Source organism: Poecilia formosa, unplaced genomic scaffold (genome assembly GCF_000485575.1).
Source record: "Poecilia formosa unplaced genomic scaffold, Poecilia_formosa-5.1.2 Scaffold431, whole genome shotgun sequence".
Taxonomy (NCBI): domain Eukaryota; kingdom Metazoa; phylum Chordata; class Actinopteri; order Cyprinodontiformes; family Poeciliidae; genus Poecilia; species Poecilia formosa.
The window spans coordinates 117,557-139,590 of record NW_006800370.1 but is presented as its reverse complement, the minus strand read 5'-3'; the positions used below and the strand labels follow the sequence as shown (position 1 = coordinate 139,590).

Here is a 22,034-nt window from a genome sequence, read left to right as displayed (position 1 = left end):
TGAGTAACATCAGGCCACAGGCTGTACACAGAAGAGACAGGAAGAGTAGATTGTTGACAAAGTTTGACGGCATCTTGAATGATCTTCACATATGCTTGTGGGAGCACCGTCTTCACAAGCAATTCATTCCACGAAGCGTGTTCATCATGTTTCTGGTCTTCTTCTTGCCACTTGATGTGTCTTCTGTTGTCTGTGAGACCAAAGCAGGCGTTGACATAAACTGGGAGACCGGTCTTGTTGGATTCGTTGTTTGGGAGAGGGAGAAAGCAGCTCAATCTGCCTTGACCACAGTCTCTCTGCTCATCAAGTGGAAATGCCAAGTCAACTCTGGGTAAAAAACTCAACTTTTTGGCAAGGTCATCAAGGTTTGGTGCTTTTCCCTCTTTCATGGTGCATGTTGTTAAAAGCCATTGTGTTTTTTTCTGATCTTTTGAATTTAGAGTTATCAATTTGATTCTTGTCAGGCCTTCAACATCAGACTCATCTTTTTGCTTCAGAAGAACTTCTGTTGGTTCAGAGGATTTTATTTCAAGCCTGGTGTTAATGGTACCATCCTGACTGATATGGATCAATGACACAGAGCTCACACTTTTCAAAAAGAGAAGGCTCAAGTCTGCATCTGCAATGAAGCTATCAAAAAGCTCAAACACTTTATCTGAATCATATAGATTGTCTGAAATCTCTGATGCTTTGTTGCGTAACGGGAACCTGAAAAGTGTCCCAGAGAAGTACTGATCCTCTATGATTGTTGACCATTCTTGCTTGCCTACAACTGAAACTATGTCTCTGTAGGGCTGGAACTGGTCATGCATCGTCAGCAAAGCTTCTTGGTCATCAGGTTCATCCAAAAACCACCGAAACCCCTTATCACCAAATATTTCCTCTTGGGGGTCCATCAATCCAAGATGTCCTGAGCTGAAAATACTGGGCACATCTGTTGAGAAATAAATGCTTCTATTTATTATCTCTAAAATTACATCTTAGTCAAAATCATTAAGCTAAAGCATGTTATTCTAATGAATAATTTTGACCTGTTATGTGATAAACGGAGTTGAAGCCGATTCCAAATCTCCCAATTTTGTTCGGGTCATTGATCTTGCCACTTCTTCCAGCCTTTTGAATTCTTTCCCAGTCGTCTTCAGTAAACGCAGCATTGTTGTAGGCATACAGAGCAGGACCTATGCAAAAAGCCAATCAGTAACTAAATAAATAAAACTGTTTGGAATCTCTGGAATATTTATTAAATGCACTTGTTCTGAAATTTTAGCTTGAATTGAGAAAAACTAAACAGCTTATTTAAAGACAGATACAACATGCACAATAGTATTTTTCTTTAAAGTTTTTGGTGTAAAATGGCTAAACCTTGCAACATTATAAAGAAGAATTGTCTATAATTAATACTCATGGTGTTGTATAATTATAAAATGTAGATTTATGCCTTGAGAACAATGTTGAACAGTAGAAAAGGCAGGTTATTGTTATAAAAAAAATATATTTCTTAAAAGTAAAAGGATGACATAATTTTTGGAGGTAAACTATCATGAAAAGAAGTGTAGCTTACAACTGAAGCTACACAAATCAACATATATACCTTGGTATTGTCCAAGATTGGCACTCCAAAGACTCTCAGTGCCATAGCTCCTCTCATCATGGATGAAAATCACTTCTGTTGCATGAGCATCATCAGCATTTTGAATCAGTTCCTGTTTCAAAATAAAATACATTAAAACCCAGCAAAGATCAACAAGACAAAGTCGCCCAGCTTAAATTGTAAATGAAGAATCAATAGACTCAGAGTAAATTCTTTGGTTTGAAGAAATAAACAAAATTGAAAAATGAAATGGACCATTGTTTTGTCCTGGTTGAAATCAAGCATTGGAGAAGTCAACAAATGTTTAATTATCCTCTTTTACTTTGATGAAATAGAGCATATACACCAAGCAGAATAATCAGAAAAGAGACGACCCAGTTGTCCTTATATCCCACTCGCCCACCAAGTCTGGTCTAGCTCAAAAGGCCTATCCTGTGTTAAGCCTGTATTTTATTTTTAATCCTAAATAGGAGGGATACAGTGAAAACACAAGGCATTAATGAAATGCAAATGTCAATTTTGAACAATGAAACTCTGGTTTCCCCCAAAAAACTCGCAAAGTCTGGTGTACGGGATCTCACTGCATGCTCAGGTTGGTGGCACAAATAGTGTATCATTCATTTTGAACTTCCAAAATGAACCTACTTTTTGGAGTGCTCACTGGAGCCATTAAAATGGGAGGTTCCAGTGGAAGAAATGTGGACAAATGGAGAACAAATGAACCTCCTTTTTGGAGGTTCATTTTGACTGCTCCAGTGACAGGAGTGACTGGACCAGTCAGACTTAGACTAGAGTCACTCTTCAAGCTGGGCACACACAACACAACACAACTTTAGTTTTCTTTCTGTATTGTTTGTTTTCTTGTTTAAAGACTAGGTGTTCAAACTAACAGACTAAGGATAATACACTTAGCAAATGGACTTGCTGAGGGGTCACAGAATACAAGACTGGATCAAAATAAATGAAAGAAATGAATGCATCAAACTTTCATGGAAACTTGAAAGGGAGGAACAAGCACATCATTAGTTTTCAGTAACAGAAGATATTTCCAAAATGTGGACAGGCTACATTTCTATTCCACTCCCCTCATAAAATCAAAGTTTAACCCGTAAGTGTGTTGGATAGGTTTGACTCTGTTACTTGATTTGAACAACTTTTAGTGGTCCTTTAATCCAAAAACATTATTTGTAGCTCAACAAAGAACAATATAATGTTTGGGCTGGGTTTCGCAAATAAACATTTGGGAGTTTACTAGAATAAATTAATTTATTCTAGTACGAAAATATTTTATTCAGATGTGTCATTATCTTCATGTTTAGTGTATACAATTTTTGGTTTAATTTCAAAATTTCTCTCTTTTCTTGTTTTCCGTTTCATACCAAAGAACAATTTTACAAAGTGAACATGCATGTACAATTAGGTTGATTATCAGTTCACACAACCCAATTGCATTTAGAAAGGCCAATATCCCTCTCACACTTCCAGTACTCTAAACAGGATTTTGTGCTTTTGTACAGTCAGGCCTGCTAATTGACTGTACCAATTGATGCAGACTCTCACATCAACTCAGGGCCCCTAAACTTCGTCAGCAAAGGTTTATAAATCAGTCTCTGTCCTCTTCTGCTCTACAGTGAGAGGTTTGACTGACAGACCGTCCCACCAGATCAGGTCTGCACGTTTACAGTTAACAATATTCACCCCACTGTTGCCAACTCACTGACTTTCTTGCTATATTTAACGACATTTCAAACAAAAAAAAAATCATAGCAAAAACCAAAATCAGCAGTTGAAGCTTTTTAAATATCAGTAACCAGGGATCGGCAAGAAAACTGCAATCGGTGCAGCCCTACAGACATATTCATGACATTCTAATGATTAAATAAATTTCTCTTAAGGGTTACTCCTATAGCTAAAAGTTGAATTTATATCAGGTGAGTCTTTTTCCCTGAGAATGTGGACCGGTACCGGTACCGGGTTGATTCTGAGCCTTCAAATGATTTTAACAGAAGTTTCTCATAACTTAGAAGTTGATGTAAAAAAAAATATGTTTGTCTTAGCCACAAAATGATTATGCTCAGCAGCAAACAACATATCCCAACTACAGCAGAGAGCAGCTCATCGATGTAGCAGCTATGGAGCCTGACGTAAAAACATTTTGCTAGACAATGTCAAACATTGAGAAGTTTTAATTATTGTTATCAAACGTTATCAAACACAGCATTTTGAAGCCAAAAATACCTCAGAAATATACAGAGCCAACCATGAGAATCAAGTCATTTAAAGTCTAAACTCAGTTTCACACAAACATAAAGATCCCAGCATAAATGTTTGGCTGTTGAACTGGACCGTTCCAGGTCACTAACTAGCTAAATTCTATTAGTAACTTTACAAATCTTTTACATTACATTACATTACCCAGGCACATTAAAACAAACCTTTATCTTGGCTTTTTTTCTATTCTTCTTCTTTCCTTTCTCCCTCCCAGAAGGATAAGTCCCCTTTTGAGACATGTTTTGTTATCTTAACTTCTGACCGGAGCTTTGGACGTTTGGATGCACTGCACGGCAGCTCATGATACCGGCGAAGTGTGCAGTACCTACTGCGGCCACCAGAGGGCCCCCAAGAGCTAAATTTTCCTTCTTTTTATCAATAAAATAATAATTTCTACATATTATAAAATATATATTATTGTAAAAACAAATAACTTCATAGTAAAATTGTGTGTTTTTGACATTATAATGACATAGAAATTATTACTAAAAAGAAAAAAAAATCAGCTCTAATGAAGTGAAGTGGCCCTGGGGCCACTTCACAAAGCAACTGCTTAGTTCGCTTATGCGTTGGGCCGGCCCTGCATCAACTGCTGCTATGCCAAGACTTGACGTAGCAGCATGCCTCAGAATATCACCTGACGTCGTCTCTCACTGACTAGCTGATTTGAGCTTCGTTTATCATGTTGCAATTTACAACATACTTTGTAAAATATTTACTGCCATAGCAAAAAAAAAGTTAGTGTTATTACTAATCTTTTTATAAATTAGTATTCAAATGAGTTGAGAGCAAGCCGATACTGATGCTGGATTGCTCCAGTGGATGTGGACAAATGGAGAACAAAACAGAAGTCACAGGCTTGAAAAGCTATCTATAGCAGATAAACAGCATATTGAAAACACTGTAAACCTGACAGAAGCATCATCCTCCAGTGCTTCATTTAGCATGCAAAGTTTATATCCTGCTTGACAGCCTTTTCTGGTAATAAATAGCCATTCCTATAATCATAATGGGAACGCCATACTGACCATAGGCATAAATCCCGGAGGTTTCGGGGGGGTCCAAACACCCCAAATCTTGGAAAAGTCTAGAATTGTCCCCCCAAAGAAATCATGAAAGAAACTATTTTATTTAAATGATATCAATATAAAAAGGCAATAGAAACAAAGAATGAAATAAATCCGCCACTCATCTAAGAAAAAAACTAAGAATTAAAAAAGGAATTGTTAGGTATTGAAACAATTGTTAGAAAAATGGTTCAGTCTAAAGCAGTGGTCCCCAAACTTTTTCCTGTGAGGGCCACATAACTTTTCCCTTCTCTGGTGGGGGGCCGGAAATTGTTGGGGGGGGGACCCAGAAAGCACATGGGCAAAAACCATGAGTGAAACGGTCACTGGGACTGACTAGTATATATTCCATTGAGGGAAAGTAACTATAACATATTAATTTCTCATATGTTAACATAAAGGCTCATTTTGAAGTATAAGTTGCTAATTACAGGCATTGCTTCGAAGAATTCAACCTGGAATGCGGCGTTCATAACATATGCGTGTGTTCATCTGCTCTACCGCTAGCAAACAACCGTACTGATTAAATAACATAAAAGTCAAGCAGTTCCCTAAAAGTCCAACAGATGGCAGCAATGTGCCATGCAAAACAAAACACCCACAGTTTACACACTTCCTGTTAAAGAGCCCCGTGGTGGTTGAAGAAAAATCCACATATAAACCGGAAAATACAATAAATGAAAAAAAAAATCTGAATGCTCTCTGGTATTGTTCAGGGGGCCGGACCAAATGTGGAGGCGGGCCGTAGTTTGGGGACCCCTGGTCTAAAGTGTAGGAGGAGCAACAGCTGCGCTACTGAATGACACAGGCTCCGTTAGAGCAGCTGAAGTGAGGAGCTAGCTGTTACTGTGGCTCTGCAGCACCAACAAAAAACCCTCCAGCAGATAAATACTTAAAGCAAAAGGCATGTAACACGTTTTATTTACCTTCACTGCTCAATAGGAAGAAACACATTGACAATAAAAATCAGTCCACAGTTCGTTATTTCATTACTTTGGCTGAATCATGATAAACGGCCACCTTATGCCTTGGAAATCAAAACTAGCTAAACTGCTACATTGCTTTCATAAACTTACCTCTTTTTTCTGTCAAAGGTAGCCAATATTTCAATTATATTTAGCTCTTTAATTCTTACTTTAATAAGAAGAGTTTGAAACAGGAGGGAGCGGCTCAACGTTAGCACTAGCCGACAGCTCTGTATGGGAGCTGAGAGCAGATGGGCTACTGTAGCTAACAGTAAAACAAAAACAAGTGCCTTTATTTCTTACCATCTTAAAACATAGACCCTATAAAACCACAAAATAAAATCAGAATATTTTTCTGGAAAACTCTGGTGCTGACCCTTAAGTTTATATTATGATACTTCCCAAATATTCAATTTCTACATATTTATAGGTTCTCAGCCATCCAGGACATGGAACCCCCCCGTCACCCAAAACATAAAAGTTTAAAGCAACTTAAGTTATAATTTAAGTTTAAAATAAATTTAATTTAAGTTATAAACACATACACTTTATTAAGATCCACTGCAACAAATCAATATTTATGAGGAATTTTGTTAAGTGAAGTTACTTATTGAAACATGTTTTTATTTAGAGCCTTCAGTTTTTGTAAAGGTGTAGCAGAGATTAGCTCTGTGGCTCTGAACCAAACTCATATCTAAGCAATATTTTAACCTTAGTTTGATTTCTATGGGTCTCAACAGGTTGTTTACTTAGAAAAATAATTTTGTTGTTCATTGCTACTTAGTCATTTTTGGTTGTGCAGCTTGAACACAATAAAAAAAAAATTAAATCACATTTTATGTTACATTTGACTGTAACTTTGCCGACACCCCCAAAATTGCTCTTAAAAAATGTCCCTGTTTATGGCCCCCCCTATAATGAGATGGGATTTACGCCCTTGATACTGACCTTCAAAATCTGTCCACCGTCAGGATATCGACGCAGAATATCTTTCAGGTAGTCAAGAAAAGGTGGTGCTGTAGCCCCAAAGGACCTCCTAGAGAAAATAAGATTGAGAAAATAAACATTAAATCGCTGGTTTAAGGTATGCTTAATCTGCATTTACTCTTCCAGCTAAGGGATTTTAATTGAAGTTGTGCCTAATAGCAATCAGCAGTAGTTCATTCCATAACCAGTGGGTTACTGGTGTGAAATCCCCCACTCCGTCTTCTCAGTCATTGTGTCCTTGGGCAAGACATTTCAGCTGCCTTCTGGCAGTGGTCAGAGGGACCTGGTGGTGCTGAATGAATGGCAGCCTCACTTTTATCAATCTGCATCAGGCTGACTGTGGCTACAATTAGGATTGCCACCTTTCAGAAATCAAAATAAGGGACGCCCACCACGGCGCGTCGTCCTACTCTCATGGGGTGGGATGTCTGCTGCAGTGATAGACACTATTTTATGGCAGTGTTTTTTGTCTTTAAAAAGTGATCATAGAGCAATCGTTCATGCATAAAGGTCGGTTGGAGTACCCCAAAACTGTACTCCAATCAGAGTAGTATACTTTAAATGCGTTTAATTAAGCAAGTGTAGAATGTATTTGGCAAACCAATGAGTAACTGATCATAACACCTGATTTAATATTCAAAATGTGTGTATGAAATGTATGTGAACATTCTGATATTTTACAGAGTATTACCAAAATATTTATATAAAGAAGGAGTTAGGTTTGGAGACTGGTTCTAGAACAGATTTATCACGGGGCCAGAGTAGTCAGTGTTTTTCCATGGCAACACTTGAAAAAGAATGAAAAAAAAAAAAACAAACAAAAAAAACTGAGCAATATTTTATCATTTGATGTAAAAAGAGCCACAGAGCCACTTGCGTCTCCAGAGATTCAGTTTGCAGATCCCTGGCAGATCCCTGGCAGATGGAAAGTGTGATCCTATCTCCATACAGCATCTAAAAGTGCAGCACTATAATTTTTAATTTATTGTTAAAGTAAAATAGTGTAGGTTAAAAAAATTCACTAGTGAGTATTAACATAAGACATTTACTTCTTTGGTACCCTGTTGGCCCCCATCTAGAACCGCCCCTGGGCTGCAGGTCTGTGTCCGGTGCATAAATGATCACTGAACCATGAATTTATAAAATATATAAACATTTCAAAATAAAACATGCAGAAAGCCCTAACAAACCTTTTAAAGTAGGAAGTATTTATGCATTTACTGTTAATCTAACATATGATTTGTTCTTTAAATTATCATTTGTATTATTTTGGCTGATATTATTATACATTAAATAAGCAAATAATCAAACCAATATACTCTACTAAAAGCACAAAAAGAAACTTAATCATAGCAAAATGTTACCATATCAGGGTCTGGTGTTCCTCTCCTGATTCTGTTTGGTATCGCACTGCGCCACAATGGACACTTTTTTTTTTTTTTAATTGCCAGTGTTCATCCTCACAAACATTATTCAGCTTGGGATTTACATCTTCCTTCTCACGTCTGTATCTTTACGAGAGGTTTTGGTTCTAAGGACAGTGGAGAATCAGGTCGAGGATGTTTTAAAAAGATGAGGGTTGACAGCAGCTGACTGGGCTGCGTAGTGTCCGTATCTAGGCAACCGTGACAACAGCGTCGGTCCATAGCGTCCAGGGGTACTTTAACTCCCACATCGAGAATTTAGCTGACCTTCATATTTCCTGTGTACCAAGTGTATCATTACACTTGATACACTTAGTATCAAGTGTAATGATACTAAGTGTATCATTACACTTAGTCTTGATATGTGTGTGTGTGATAGGCGTGTCTATCGGACATTTATAGAAATACGGACGCAAAAATGTAATGCCTTTGTACTTACAAAGCATAGAGAATAAATTATGCTGCTTCTATGAAATGTGTTGCTATGCAAGAACAATAAATATTTAAATAATAAATAATATTTCCATCATAAAAAAATGCAGATACAAAAATTAAAGGAGGACCCTACATAACCCTGTATTTACCCTGTGATTATAAATATTATAACAAAAATGTCTTTTAGACTTCAGGAGGTTAATATGGTCACAATATTTGGTATATTTAAACAGCGACAAAACAACATCATACAGATCATACCAGAACATCCTAAAGCTGAAGTCCCTCTGTTTCCTCTTCCCCTATCTTGTAATTTATGTTGGCATGTTGAAAAACATGGTATGTGGTTCTAAAAATGTGAAAATTATGAGGATTTTCTGGAACATACACCCATATCAAATTTTTGAACTTTATGTTTTCTTCTTGATTCAAAACTTTTGTCAACACATGTTGACATAACTTGCGTTGATATTAAGTTTGTCCTTAATATTTAAGGATAAATGTATAGTCTAGGTATTACTCCAGAGAAAGCTCCTGTGAGCTGTTTATCAGAGGTACACTTCCTGATTATATACTTCTACAGAAATGTTCACTTCATTTTTCAATCACGTGTGAACAAAACACTTTGTACTTCCTTGTTTCTAAAAAAAAACCTCTGAAGCAATAACTGCACGTACTGCTATGTTCTGTAATAAAAAAATATGTTTTTTCAGCATCACCTACAAAACTTACAAACTTTAAGATTTACTTATTCTATTGATTTCATTGAATAACAGTATTAAGTAATCATAGTTAGATTTTAATACTATTATAATGTGATATGCAGCTTAAAGTAGAAAAAATCAACCTAGGAATGTGATGAATAGTTTTGTAAATTAAGGTGACTTGGAGTCGAGTGCCTTGCCAGGGGAATATTGATATGCAAAAGAGGAAAATGGAATCAAACTCACAACTTTCAATTGCAAACTAACTACTCTACTCACTGATCCACAGTTGCCCGTGAGGTGGCATAATTTTCACAAGACAAACATTTCATGAAAATGCATATAAAGCTTTAAATAGCTAGATATCAACAGTTTACTTGTTCTTGCAGTACAATTGAGTAGTCTTGAAAAAAAAAAAAAGATATGTCACTTAAAATCATGTGAAGACATCAGAGTCTCAGTTGCTTCACTTAAGAGGAAGAGGTGGAGCAGCTTACCGTGTTTTATGTCTGGTCTTCCCACTCATCCTTCCTGAGTTGGATGCTGTGAAAGAAACCAAATATTGTAACACAAGGTAATGCAGTAGAAGAGCAACAGAGAATTATTAAACAGATTCTTAATTTGTAGAGTGAATGTCTAAAAATACGTAGAAAACCATAATCATCTGATAACATAAATTAAACATTCTTTAATTTGTTAGATTAGCTTATGTGTTTATGAGGATGCTGGCTTATTAAACAGTCAGCACAACCACTTTGGTAGAATGATCAGATTTTTAACAGCTTTAGAAAAACCTGGTGTAACTTCTCTATTTCCTGGAGCTGATACAGGATAATAAATTAATATTCTGTTATTGCTGATTTGCAATAACAGAATATTAATTTCCTTTAAGTGATGCAGCCATAACTGAGACCTTTGCAGCCAAGTCACAACTTTTCTGTCACCGACGAACTAAAACCAACTCTTAAGAAAATTATGGTGCTATAAAATTAAATAAATCTAGGAAGACCTGCAAAAACAAATAGAAACAAATATTAAGTTATTTGTTTCTCATGCAGAATATCTCCTGCAGTTATGTCCTACAAGTTATATTGTACTCAAACGCAACGAAGTAATAAATATCACAGTACCTGAGTCACATCGTCTGGACGAAGTTCATCAGTTCCTTTGAAAGTGAGAGAGATGCTGCTGCAGCCTGATTATAAAGACTTGCTCCAACGCTGACTCGCCCTCCCCTCACCCAGTCCATGCTCTGTAGCTTTCATTTCTCAGTAAATCAAGCGTAATCTAAAAATATCGCGTTTCATCCGGCTTGGTTTGGCAATTAAACGAAACTTACGGGAAAACGAGAGTTACTTCATCAAGCTAGATGGCGCTGTCGACCACTATCAGAGGTTCACTTCCTGGCTTCGGCGCCGGGGTCAGTCTCATAGCAGGAACACCAGAACGAACAAAAAATGCAGCGATTTTAATCAAGACATGCGTAGCCCATAGCAGGACCTTCTAACTTAAGATTGTTTATTAAGGACACCATTAAGTGCTGGTTCAGAGTTGGTGTATTTGATTAAAAAAAAAAAAACTCCATTGATGTAATTTGAATTAAAATTAGAACTTTTGCATGGCACTTATTAAAAACTTTGTGGTTGTTATTGAAACTGAACTAAAAAAAAATAAATGCTTCTAAAAGTTTTATTACACATTTATTGAGTATATGGGTGTTAGAAAAATTTGTCTAAGTATTTATTAATTTTCACACATCAATTTATACATACTTTATTCTTAAGCATCTTGGTAAAGTATGCAGTTCTATTTCTCAGGGTGATAGCAGAGTATTGCCTCCGTCCTGTTTAACTTTCAAGTGGTTGAAATCTAATTAGAACTAGACATTTTAGTTACTGATTACAATAAGGGTACGTAATGTGCCGTTTTATAAAATATATAATAAATGTGAAAATTAAGTTTACTTTACAAATAACAGCATTTTAAAATGTGAAAAGTATTTTAAAAGTACAGTGAAGTAATTATGTGTTAGAAAAATGTATCCACAAAAATAATCATTAAGACAGAAATCCTAAGAATTAGTCTTATTAGATTTATTACTTGCTTGCTGGCAAGTAGAGAATGCATTGAGTTACACCGTCCACAAACACTCTGACAGACACAAGAACTCGCCTCATTATAAACATTTCCTTGTAGCACATTTGTGTGGAGGGTGGTTTCCCAGCTCTGACCCAATAGATAGAACAATGGTGTTCCTTGTCATTTGGACCAAGTTCTCTTCTCCTGACAGAAAATAACCCATAAACTTTAACCTTTGACATACCGTGAAGAGTCATATGTAAGCTTCCCCTTCAACCATCCATCACAATTATTATGAAACCTGATTCTTAGCGTATGACATAAAATAATAATAAACATTTTTCCAACACCATGTTACCTTCAGGTGTTGCATATATCAAATTGTATACACACACATACGAGTATGTACACAAAATACACCATTGTTTTGTAAAGCATGTATTTTTCTTCATCATCATCATATATTTATTCCAGACACAATAAAGGTCCATATTAAAAAGGTAAAAGAAGCAAAATAAGATGAAAATAAAAATAAACATGACATAATATTATTCACTGAGTCACAAATAAATGATGACACCAATGATTCCATAATCTTGAAGAAAATATCACTGTACTAAAAGCAGGATTTGCTAAAATTGCAATTATATTATTGCATGACACAGATAATCTACACATGCATTTGTACATAATGCATTTTATTTTATTTCCTTCATATTAGAAAAAAAGAGACATTTCATTAGACTGTAAGTTGCACTGCATTTCCATTTCTATAACATGATAGTAGAGTGTTTGCCAATAACGTTGAAGGCTTTTACCCCCTAACACAAAAAGTAAATCTTAATTATCTTATAAAGTCGTCTAATACTAAGGTCTGGACATTTTACAGGTAAGTCCTATATTTTCTTTCACTTCTTTATAGTTATGTTGATTTGTGTTAAGCACTGTTTCAATATAAAAACTAAAAAAAACATTTTTGTGCTAGGTAAAAAAAATGGTTAAAAAGAATAAGGATATATAGACAAAATATTATGCTTAAACTGATAACTAACATATCAAATAAACTTAAGTGGAAAAGTGGTTCATAAAACTTAATAAAAATATAATTGAAAATAACATGAAATCTTAAGTCCATATAAATTTTAACAAGTAAATATGTACACATTAAAAAAGCCATAAAAATTTCAATATCTGCATCATATTATATCATAAAAACAACATACAATTCTTGAGAATAATAAAGATAGGAATGTTACAAAAAAAACACATTTTCATTTACACTGTAAAGTGACTCAAATCATACTGAAAATCTTAAAATGACCAAAAAAAAACAAAAACAACAACCAAAAAACAAAAAGGTACATAGTATCTGATGTGCTCCTCATTTAGGAACCATATTTTAATTTTAAATTCTGATTTAATTTTTCCTGTTTTCATCCCAAATCCACACAAAGATTTTGGATTAGAAATAAAACATTTGTAAATTAAGATTCATTATTATGTCTATTTTTAGGACTCCATGTAGAGTAATACATAGATTAAGATTAAGATAAAACAGAAGATGTTTAAAGAGAAATTCATAGCTTTCTTAAAATGAGTTTAAAAGGCATCAAAATGTTAACTAAGACATATAAGTGCACAACTTAATTTACATACGCTTCTACTTTGTTGAGTAGCTCAGATGCTCTGTTCACTGCTAATATTCCATTTTCAGACCTGAACTGCTCATTAGGAATGTGGGGAAATGGATGACAGTTGGGGTATTGAGTTTTTTTGGCGTCCACTCCCAGTGACTTCAGATCGGCTACAATCTGAGGAAGGTCTCTCAGTTGAGGGTGGTAGCAAGAAACTTTTGCTGCTGTGGCTGAAATTGAGCTGCTAGCGGTGTGTTTGCCATCATGCTTAAATTCTGCTGCAATGAGAGCCTTTTCCACTGCCTGATGGACTTTGAATAGACACCACTCTGTGCTGTCTCCACTTGTGTCTTTCTGAGCTGCGTGAAGATCACAGCGAGCCTGTTTACACCAACGTTTGGCCTCTTCTTTGTTTGGTCTTGGAATATTTGTGTTATGGGTCCAAAAGTTGTAGGAATGGGATGCCGTAGATCTAAAAAATCTTTCTCGACCACTTCTGTGACGTTGTGCTTCTTGGTCCCATTGCTGGTAGAAGTCTCTGAAATTAGAAGATCTGCTGGGAGATGATGTGGATACCGTAATCCTCCTGCCTTTGTTGAGTTCATCAATCCGATGTTGCAAATATTGGAATGCCTCTGTAGCAAGTAAATGGCAGTCAGGATTTTTGTCAGGATGCCATTTGAGGTAAAGTCTCCTGATAGCTTTCCTTCTCTCCTCTTCAGGAAGAGTCCAGATCTCAGTCAAACATTTGTCTATTTCCTTTTTAATTTCATCTAGAGAGGTTGGTAGGGAACTTTGTGCTGACTGGGAAGAATGTGGCACAGATCCTACCAGTACCGCAAGCTCCATGGAAAATGTATCTCTCATCCCTCCTATTTTAACCTTCTTTTCTCGTTTAAATTGGTACAGGTCAAGATGACTGACTTCTACTGCTTCATCCTCTCCAATATCTATTTTGTATTTCCAGGAACATCTTCCAGAGCAACCAGGAAGTTCTTTGACAATAACTGCATAAATGTATGTGTTGTTTGTGCTATAGCCAACATATTCCCCTTCTTCAAAGTTGTTCAGGAAGCTCATGTCTAATGAATCAAGCCATTCATCTGGAATATCTGTCCCAGGGTCTGGTGGACTGAGAATTTGTATTTCAGCTACAGAACTGTCACGGATCTCATTCTTAGCCAGAGTTTTCTGAACATCTTGCAAATTGTCACACATAAGGAGTTGTCCGAGCACTGGGAGATAAACAGATGAAATTGTGTTGCTCAAAAGAGAATTAATTTCCTTTATAAGAGTCATATTGACTTCATTAATTGCTTTTGGAGCCATGTTATCGTTGTGTTTCAAGAATAAGGTGAAACCTTGTTGTTCCTGTTTGACAAATACATCTGTCTCTCTGGTAGTTTTGTGTAGTGGCTTTTCATCCAGCCAAACCATCGTTTTTAGGGATTTACAGCAGACAATTTTAATACTGCCAAATGTCTTCTCACATATCTCAGCTGCTTTTTGTTGTGTTATTTTGCCTCCCGTTTGTTCTCTAAAAAGACAAATGAGTCCATGTTTGAATGCTTCTGAGGAGAGATGTTTATCAAACCATCCACTGAACTCACAACCATTCCCAAGCTCACAAAGCTGCAAGTTTGATTCCACAATTTTCTCCTCAGTGATCTCAGACAACATTTTAGGCTGAAGTTTCTGAGGCAACATTTTCACCAATCGATGCTGTTCAAAGATGTCACTGCCCAGATGACATTTACTGAGTTTCTCGAGCAACAGGAACTTATCCTCCAGTCCTTCCTTCAACCTCTGCACCTCAAACACTGTATCATTGTAGTAGAGTGAACTTGATGTATGCAGCTTTCCATCAACTGCAGGAAGATACAAAGTCTGATCATCACCTTTGAGGGCCTGTTCTCCTTGAGTTTTGATTAAGCGAAATAAATGGTGAACTGCTCGTTTTACAGTAATCAGCTGGTTTGCATTCAGCTGTTTTTTATCACAGGAATCAGAATAAACAGCTGCCAGGACATTACAGTAGTGCTCTGCAGTGGGTTTCTCCTTCACACCAACTTTCTTAAAGAACTCTGCATACAAGGCATCTTGTGGAGAAATTGGGTACAAGTAGGGTCTGAACTCAAGGTCATGAGAAAGTGAAAGACACACACTATCAGCTTTAAAAAGGACAGTGTCTTTTTCAACCAAGACAACAGGAAGACCATATAAAGACCATCTGTCAAAGACATTGGCTTGTAGGTAGCCATATGCACGACGAAACACATCTGCACGAGTTTTGATCACTTGCTCAGTTTTACATGGAGACTGACAGATATTTCTCATATTTCTGGTGACGTACTCTGAAGGTGGCTGATGATAAGCTCCTACATTTTTCAGGATTTGTGAGAGCTTTGGCGAGATATAACCTGGCAAATGTATAATTGGCATTGAGGACCAAATCAAATCCTGATGTTTAGGATCTGTTTCAATCAAAGATCCTCGGATTGGAATGGTATTATTTTCTGAAGCAAATGGTTGATGGTAGTTGCAGAGATCTTTTCGAGTCTTAACTGGATAAATGAATTTGATGTTGGCAATGCTCCTCATTAACCGTTCATCTTTTTCATTGCTCACACTTTTCAAGACTTCTCTGAAAAAGAATGCTGATTTCTCTTTTAGCTTACTTTCCTTTACTTTACTTTCCTCACTTTCTTTCGCTTCTGATTCCAGTTGACGTGCAAAGTTGATCATATCATCTTCAGTCACCTCATATTTCATTCCAAGTTCTCTCACAAGGTTTCTAGCTTGTATGGTTTCATGTTGATTTCCTTCACAAAGCTTTGCCCAAAACAGCTTTGGCACAAATCTTTCCCTGGGCACCATTCTCAAGTAAAGCTCAACACTTTCATCATAGTAGTATGAGGCAGTCTCCAGATGACCATGCAAGCTTCTAATCAGTTTTACTGACTTCATTGAGGACATGATGCTTTTTTTGTGCTGGCAAAATCCCAATTGTGGATATAGTTTCAATATCAGCTTCAGGCACTCAAGAGTTTCCTCCTCTGTTAGTGTTTTTACAAAAGGCAAAATGAACTTCATAAAATATTCCAGATCATTCAGGACTTTAATATCAAGGATTTTTGACAAAAACTGGTTTTCAGAGTTGTTTTTGAGAAAAATGTTGTTGCTGTTGGAAAGGGTGAATAAATCTGGAAATATTGCTGAGTATTTGCTGTGCAGCAGAAATACTTCCTTAGGTCCATCAATCCTTGTTCTTTCACTAAGGACCGTCTCAAATATTGGTAAAGATTTAAGCTTTTGCTCATAGTCTTTCTTACCTTTGGTCTTCGTTATCCCCGACTGCAGGAAAATCTGAAGTGCTCTCAAATCATCATTTGAAAGCTGAGAAAACTCTGACTGGTTGATGTTGCAGATCTTGTTCAGCACCAAGCTTTTGTCATTGACATCCAATAATTCAGCATCTAAAGAAGTCATTTGTATTGCCTTGTAAAAGAAAAGGTTGTTAAGCCTCATAAAGCCAAGTTTGAAGAGGATGTGCGATATGTGTTTTTCTGATGCATCTGGAATCACATTTGACATGCATTTCATGGTCTGCAGGAGGATCTTGTTGTTTAACCTTGGACAAACAACAGGTAGAATGCTGTTATCACTGAAGAGCTCCCTCACATCACCTAATGTCAGATTTTTTTTGAAAGCATTGAGTGTTTTGTATTGGATTTCACTTGTGATGAACCTCCAAAGTGATTCAAGCCACTTCAACATTGTTTCATTTGGGATATACAAGCCACTGTTTGAATCAATTTTACAGTGATGGGACAGGAAACTTTGAATTATTGATTTCAAAAGTTTTGCAGCATCAAAAAGTGTCAGCTTGTTCACAAGGTTAAAGCTTTCCAGAATGTCAAAACATTGTGCATTAACTGTATAGTCTGCAAATACAGCTTCATATCCAAGGAACAGACCATCATATCTTGAAAGCAATTTTGGTGTCATAGAGCTAAACTTTCGCAAAACCTTATCTTTTGTGAGAAGAAGTGGAAGCCCATCAAGCAAAGTGGAATCATTATCTGCATTTTCCTCTAACCAGGAATCATTCAAACAAAACTTCAGGAGCTTTGCACACCTTTGTTCATCCTCGATCAAAGTAGCACTCAGCGGTAATGGTAAATCCTCAGCTGTTTCTGTTGGATCATTCAAAGATTTTGCACAAAGGAATGTCCTCACACTAGCAGGACAGATGACTCTGACTTCAATCCCAGCTTTTTGTATAGTACTCCAAATCTTGCACATGCTTGCAGTAGCATGAACTAGGTTCATCCCAAGATCCTCCAAAATGGGATTAATCCTCTCACTTTTTGAGTCTGTCAGATAAGGAGCCTTCGTTGGCTCAGTTTCTCTGAGGTTGCACCAGTCAAGAGAGTTTTCTTTACAATCCTGACTCTCACCTCGTTCTTTGGAAGTCTTCAAAACTGGAATCACATAAAGGCATTTTTCCTTAATTGCCCTATATACCTCCAGTATCATTTCATGCCACTCTGGACCAACATTTTTAGACACAACTGGCCAAAAAGATAAGTATGGCATTGAAAGAAGACGTGAATCACCTCTAAGTTTTTGCTTGATGAAATCCAAAAGATCTGCATACAGTGGAGCAATTATGTTTTTTTTCAACATCTCATTCCAATGTGACTTACAACTTAGACCATCTTCCTTCCAAAGGTTTTTCCTGGAAGAATCTACTTCAAAGTTTCCATTCACATGTACTGGCAGTCCTGTTTTTCCAGGCAATGGAAGTGAACAGAAGGCAGCACCTTGAAAATTGTTATTACTGGATCGTGATGGTAGAGATGAATTTGAGTTTACACGTGCAGCGACTGCCCCCTGTAGAAGTTTGTTTGCCATCTTTGGTTGAGCATACTTAAATGAGATAAACTGTTCAGCAATGATCCAGTCACTGCGTCTTTTATCTGAGGTGGAAATTGTAATTTCATAGATAACATGGCAAGGGGTAGCTGGTTTTTTAGACTGTTGTGCAATTTCTAGATGTTTTTCAAATTGATTCTTTTTTCCTTCATTTTCTTGTGACAATGTTTTTTCTACCATAAAACTGGTTTGGAGTATTTCTGAGTGCTCATTAATTACATGAACTTCAATCTTGGATATATTTTTCAAGAACAAAGTTAGTCCTTCTGGATCTTCAAACAGGGCAGAGAACAGTTCAATCATGTCCTCATCAGTAACTTTTTGCTGTGATAGTTTTGAATTTTCTGTACTGACAGAAGTCCTTAGAGGTAATCTGAACATGGTGCCTTCTTCAAGAGTGAACTGGTCAGGAAGAAAGGACTTGTAGACATCAAGACACATTTCCTTCAATTCATCAGTTAGGTTGTATCCAATGCCATGTCGAGGTCTGTCTGTCTTAGTTTCAATGTATTTCTGATTGGGATCAGAAATGCAAAGTAATTTATCTCCTGTGAGGATGGAGGGACAGTCAGTCAGGTGATAAACAGAGTTGAAACCAAGTCCATATTTCCCAATTTTTCCTTGTAAGTTTTGTTTTCCTCCTTCTCCCAACTGCTGAATGCCTTTCAAGTCATCATCAGAAAACACTTTGTTGTTGAACACACAGAGAGCTGGACCCTGCAGATTGTTCCATCTTTTCCCAAATGTTTTTTCTTTGCCATGTTGACGTTTGTCCCAAATGAAATGAATTTCTGTTGCCTCAGCATCATCAGCATTTTGGATCAGTTCTTTAAGGATGTCTTTCTTTGATGGATATGCTGAAATTATGTTTTTAATTCGAACAGTTAGTTGTTCCTGCTGTTCAAAATGGAAGGAAAATGGGGAAAAGTTGTCAATTGTGTAGTTTTCCAGAGTGTGATGCCTGGTTGTTTGGATTCCAAAGTGTATAGCCATAGGACGAGGGATATTTTGATGACACAATGTGATACCTGAGGCAACTGGCATCCATGGACTGTCATTGTAAAACAGGTCTTTGGCAGGCTGCAAAACTCCATGGTCATTTGGTATCAAGCAGTCTCTTGTTGTTTTTTGTCTTGCTTCAAATATCCCTTTGATTAAAATTGTGAGGCAAGTTGAAAGATCACTTTCTTGAAGTGCTTCGTTTCCATATTGGCATTTAAGCTTTTCAAGCACAGAAAGTAGCTGGTTGATAGAAAAACGTTTTCTAACACCAACAGTCTCCCAAAGATTCCTGAAACTAGTGAAGGCATGTGGAAGTACATGGAGATAGGGTTTGGCTTCAAACTGCTCATTTTCTGCAACACAGTTGACATTAATGAATTTGTTGCCAATGAGGATGAAGGGGAATGAATTTGCCTGCTGTGAAATGAACATGGTATTCTCACATCCACTGATCCACTGATCTAGGAACTTATAACATTCATATGCCATTTTGTGGAGCATAGATGTGTCCAATGACTGTGAATGCTTACATGCTTTTTCCAGCTGCTGAAGAATTGTCTCTGGCTCTATACAATTGTGAACTCCCAAATGTTTTAGGACGGGATCTGTGTTGTGTAATTTCAACCCATTGTGGTCCAGTACAGGATGAATCATGTTAACAAGTAGGGAGAATCTGTCACTGAAAATTGCTGTGGGTTGTTGGAGCGTTGTGTTTTGTTTCATCTTTATGTCACCAGGAGAAAATGCTGGGAGAAATGGAGTCATTCTCAAGGTTTTCCAGTGGGGAGAATCTTTGTCATTCAGGTGGTTTTTCATAAGTTCAAGAAGGCACTTTGCATTCTCATATGCTTTCTTTTTGTCAACACTCCAGGTTTCAGTCATTGTGCATGCTTTGTGTGTGATGTCCTCTAGTGGAAGATGATCACTGGCCATTCCAAGTTCCAGCAACCGTTGAATCCTTCTGGGTGAACAGAAGTCCTGTTTGGTTCCACCCAGCAAACGTCCTTCATCTGGCTCAAAAAGACAGGCCACTCTTCCAAAGGGATGGACAAGTTTTCTGATATATTGGAGTTGTCCGTCTGATGTAGGTATGCAAGGATAAAATGTCAGCAGATGGTCAATTTCTTCTATGTTGAGGTCCACAGCATGCAGAACAAGTGTATCTCTGGTCTTAGGGTCCATGGCAGCAAGGTTTTTGAACACCACCTCTTGGTAAAACTTCTCCCATGTCCATGTCTTGTCTTGTAAAACCTTTTCTTGCCCAGCTTGTTTGAAGCTCTTTCTTAACCACAGTGGGATAGGAACAACAAAGTTTGGCCCTTTTATGTACTTCTTGCACACCCGAGCAGCAAGTCTGCTGATTTCTGCATTTTCTTCAATACATTCATGAAGAAAGATTGCATTGTTCATTGAGCACCAGTGTTCTCCATCACAAAAGAGCTCTAAGCCACTGGAGGATTGCAGAAGTTTATAGTAAAATGCATCCACCAAAGGCTTAAAAGTATCATACACTTTCTCTCTCTCAGGCCAAAAGCTGTGATAACAATAAGCCTCAAGTTGCTTGTTTTCAGACATTTGCTTTAGTGCTAAAAGTGCAGTTATAAATGCATTCACCACAGGATCATCTTGAAGAGCCATGTTCCACTTGTGTTTCACTCCACTTTCCCAAAGACCTTTTCTGTTGCTCATTACAGCAAATGTACCATTTATATTTACAGGAAGACCTGTCTGAATGGGAAGAGGAAGGAAACAAAATACCTGTCCAGCGTAATAATTTTGTAGAGGAGAAAATTTTCCAGTTTCTGTGTCTTGTTGCAAAGGCACAGCAACCCCTCCAATGGGCAATGAGAATACAGCCTTCTCCTTTTCTGTTTTGTTCTCTTTAAGAACCATTTTTAAAGACTGACCAGTGCCAAAGCAGTTGTAAATGAGCCAAGACTGTACTTTGGTTTCACCAAATTGCTGGCTGGTTATCTGGACAATTTGGACTGTGGCACTATCAATGACTTTTGTGCATTTAATATCATGTTCCATCAATGATTTTTCTGCTTGTTGCTGCTTTTTGATGAAGGTCTCATTTGAAATCCTCATTGTATCATCAACAGTTTTAACAATGTCCAGAAGGGTTGGCATATCTTCATCCCTCAGTGGTGTTGATACATTGCTTGAGATGCTTTTTAAAGACAACGTGTTGATGTTCCTCAGAAAAAGAAGATGAACCTGTGAGTTCTTCATGAAGTTCTGCTGTAAGGCAAAGATATCCTGTTCATGGTATACTTTTTTGCTTATTTCTGATCTCTGAGCTTCTTCCTCACTTCGGAAAGGTAGTTTGATTAGCGTGCCATCATACGGTTCTGGAGAACATTTCTTGGTGAAGTTACAGTCAAAAATGCCTTCATATGGTCCAAATAGACCAGGAAAGCAATGGAAAAGTCTCTTTTGAGAGAGATCTAGTTTGATTCCAGGATTTGCCTTCTGCTGGATGTGCTTTCTCAAGTGAGACACATTTGGGTCAAGTATGAGCAGCTTGTTCCCACTCAGGATAGAGGGAACATCTGTGACATGATAAACAGTATTGAATCCAAGTCCAAACTTTCCAATCTTTTCCACTTTATTTTCCTTTGAGGCCGAGCCAACTCTGACTATGTTTTTCCAATCATCATCTGTGAACCGCTCATTGTTAAAGGCCCAAAGACATGGCCCCTGACACAGGGCCATGTCAGGATCAATAAGACTTTCAGGAGGATCTTTGTGTTCTCTGAAATCCAACAAGAATTTACAGGCATCAGCTCCAGCATCCTCTGCATTCTGAATGAGTTCTTTGAAGATGTCACCATCTTCATCATACTCTTTAAGAATGTTTTTTATCCTCATAGTTATTGGTTCAGATTGGCCACACTGTTCAATACCTATTAACTCCGGAGCAAGGATGTAATT

At 37.2% G+C, this 22,034-nt stretch overlaps 1 protein-coding gene across 1 annotated transcript in view; it reads right to left on the bottom strand.

Moving 5' to 3' along the window:
- LOC103155496 (sacsin-like) overlaps positions 1 to 22,034 on the bottom strand; it is a gene marked incomplete at its 3' end in the record, with an annotated part of 35,473 nt that overhangs the window by 4,413 nt on the left and 9,026 nt on the right. Inside the window, exons 2-6 of the mRNA XM_016663594.1 lie at positions 9,942 to 9,987; positions 6,843 to 6,930; positions 1,592 to 1,703; positions 1,032 to 1,178; positions 59 to 934 (exon numbers count right to left, since the gene is read on the bottom strand). Coding sequence (XP_016519080.1) covers positions 59 to 934; positions 1,032 to 1,178; positions 1,592 to 1,703; positions 6,843 to 6,930; positions 9,942 to 9,987 — 1,269 coding nt within the window. The remainder of the gene's footprint in view (positions 1 to 58; positions 935 to 1,031; positions 1,179 to 1,591; positions 1,704 to 6,842; positions 6,931 to 9,941; positions 9,988 to 22,034) is intronic.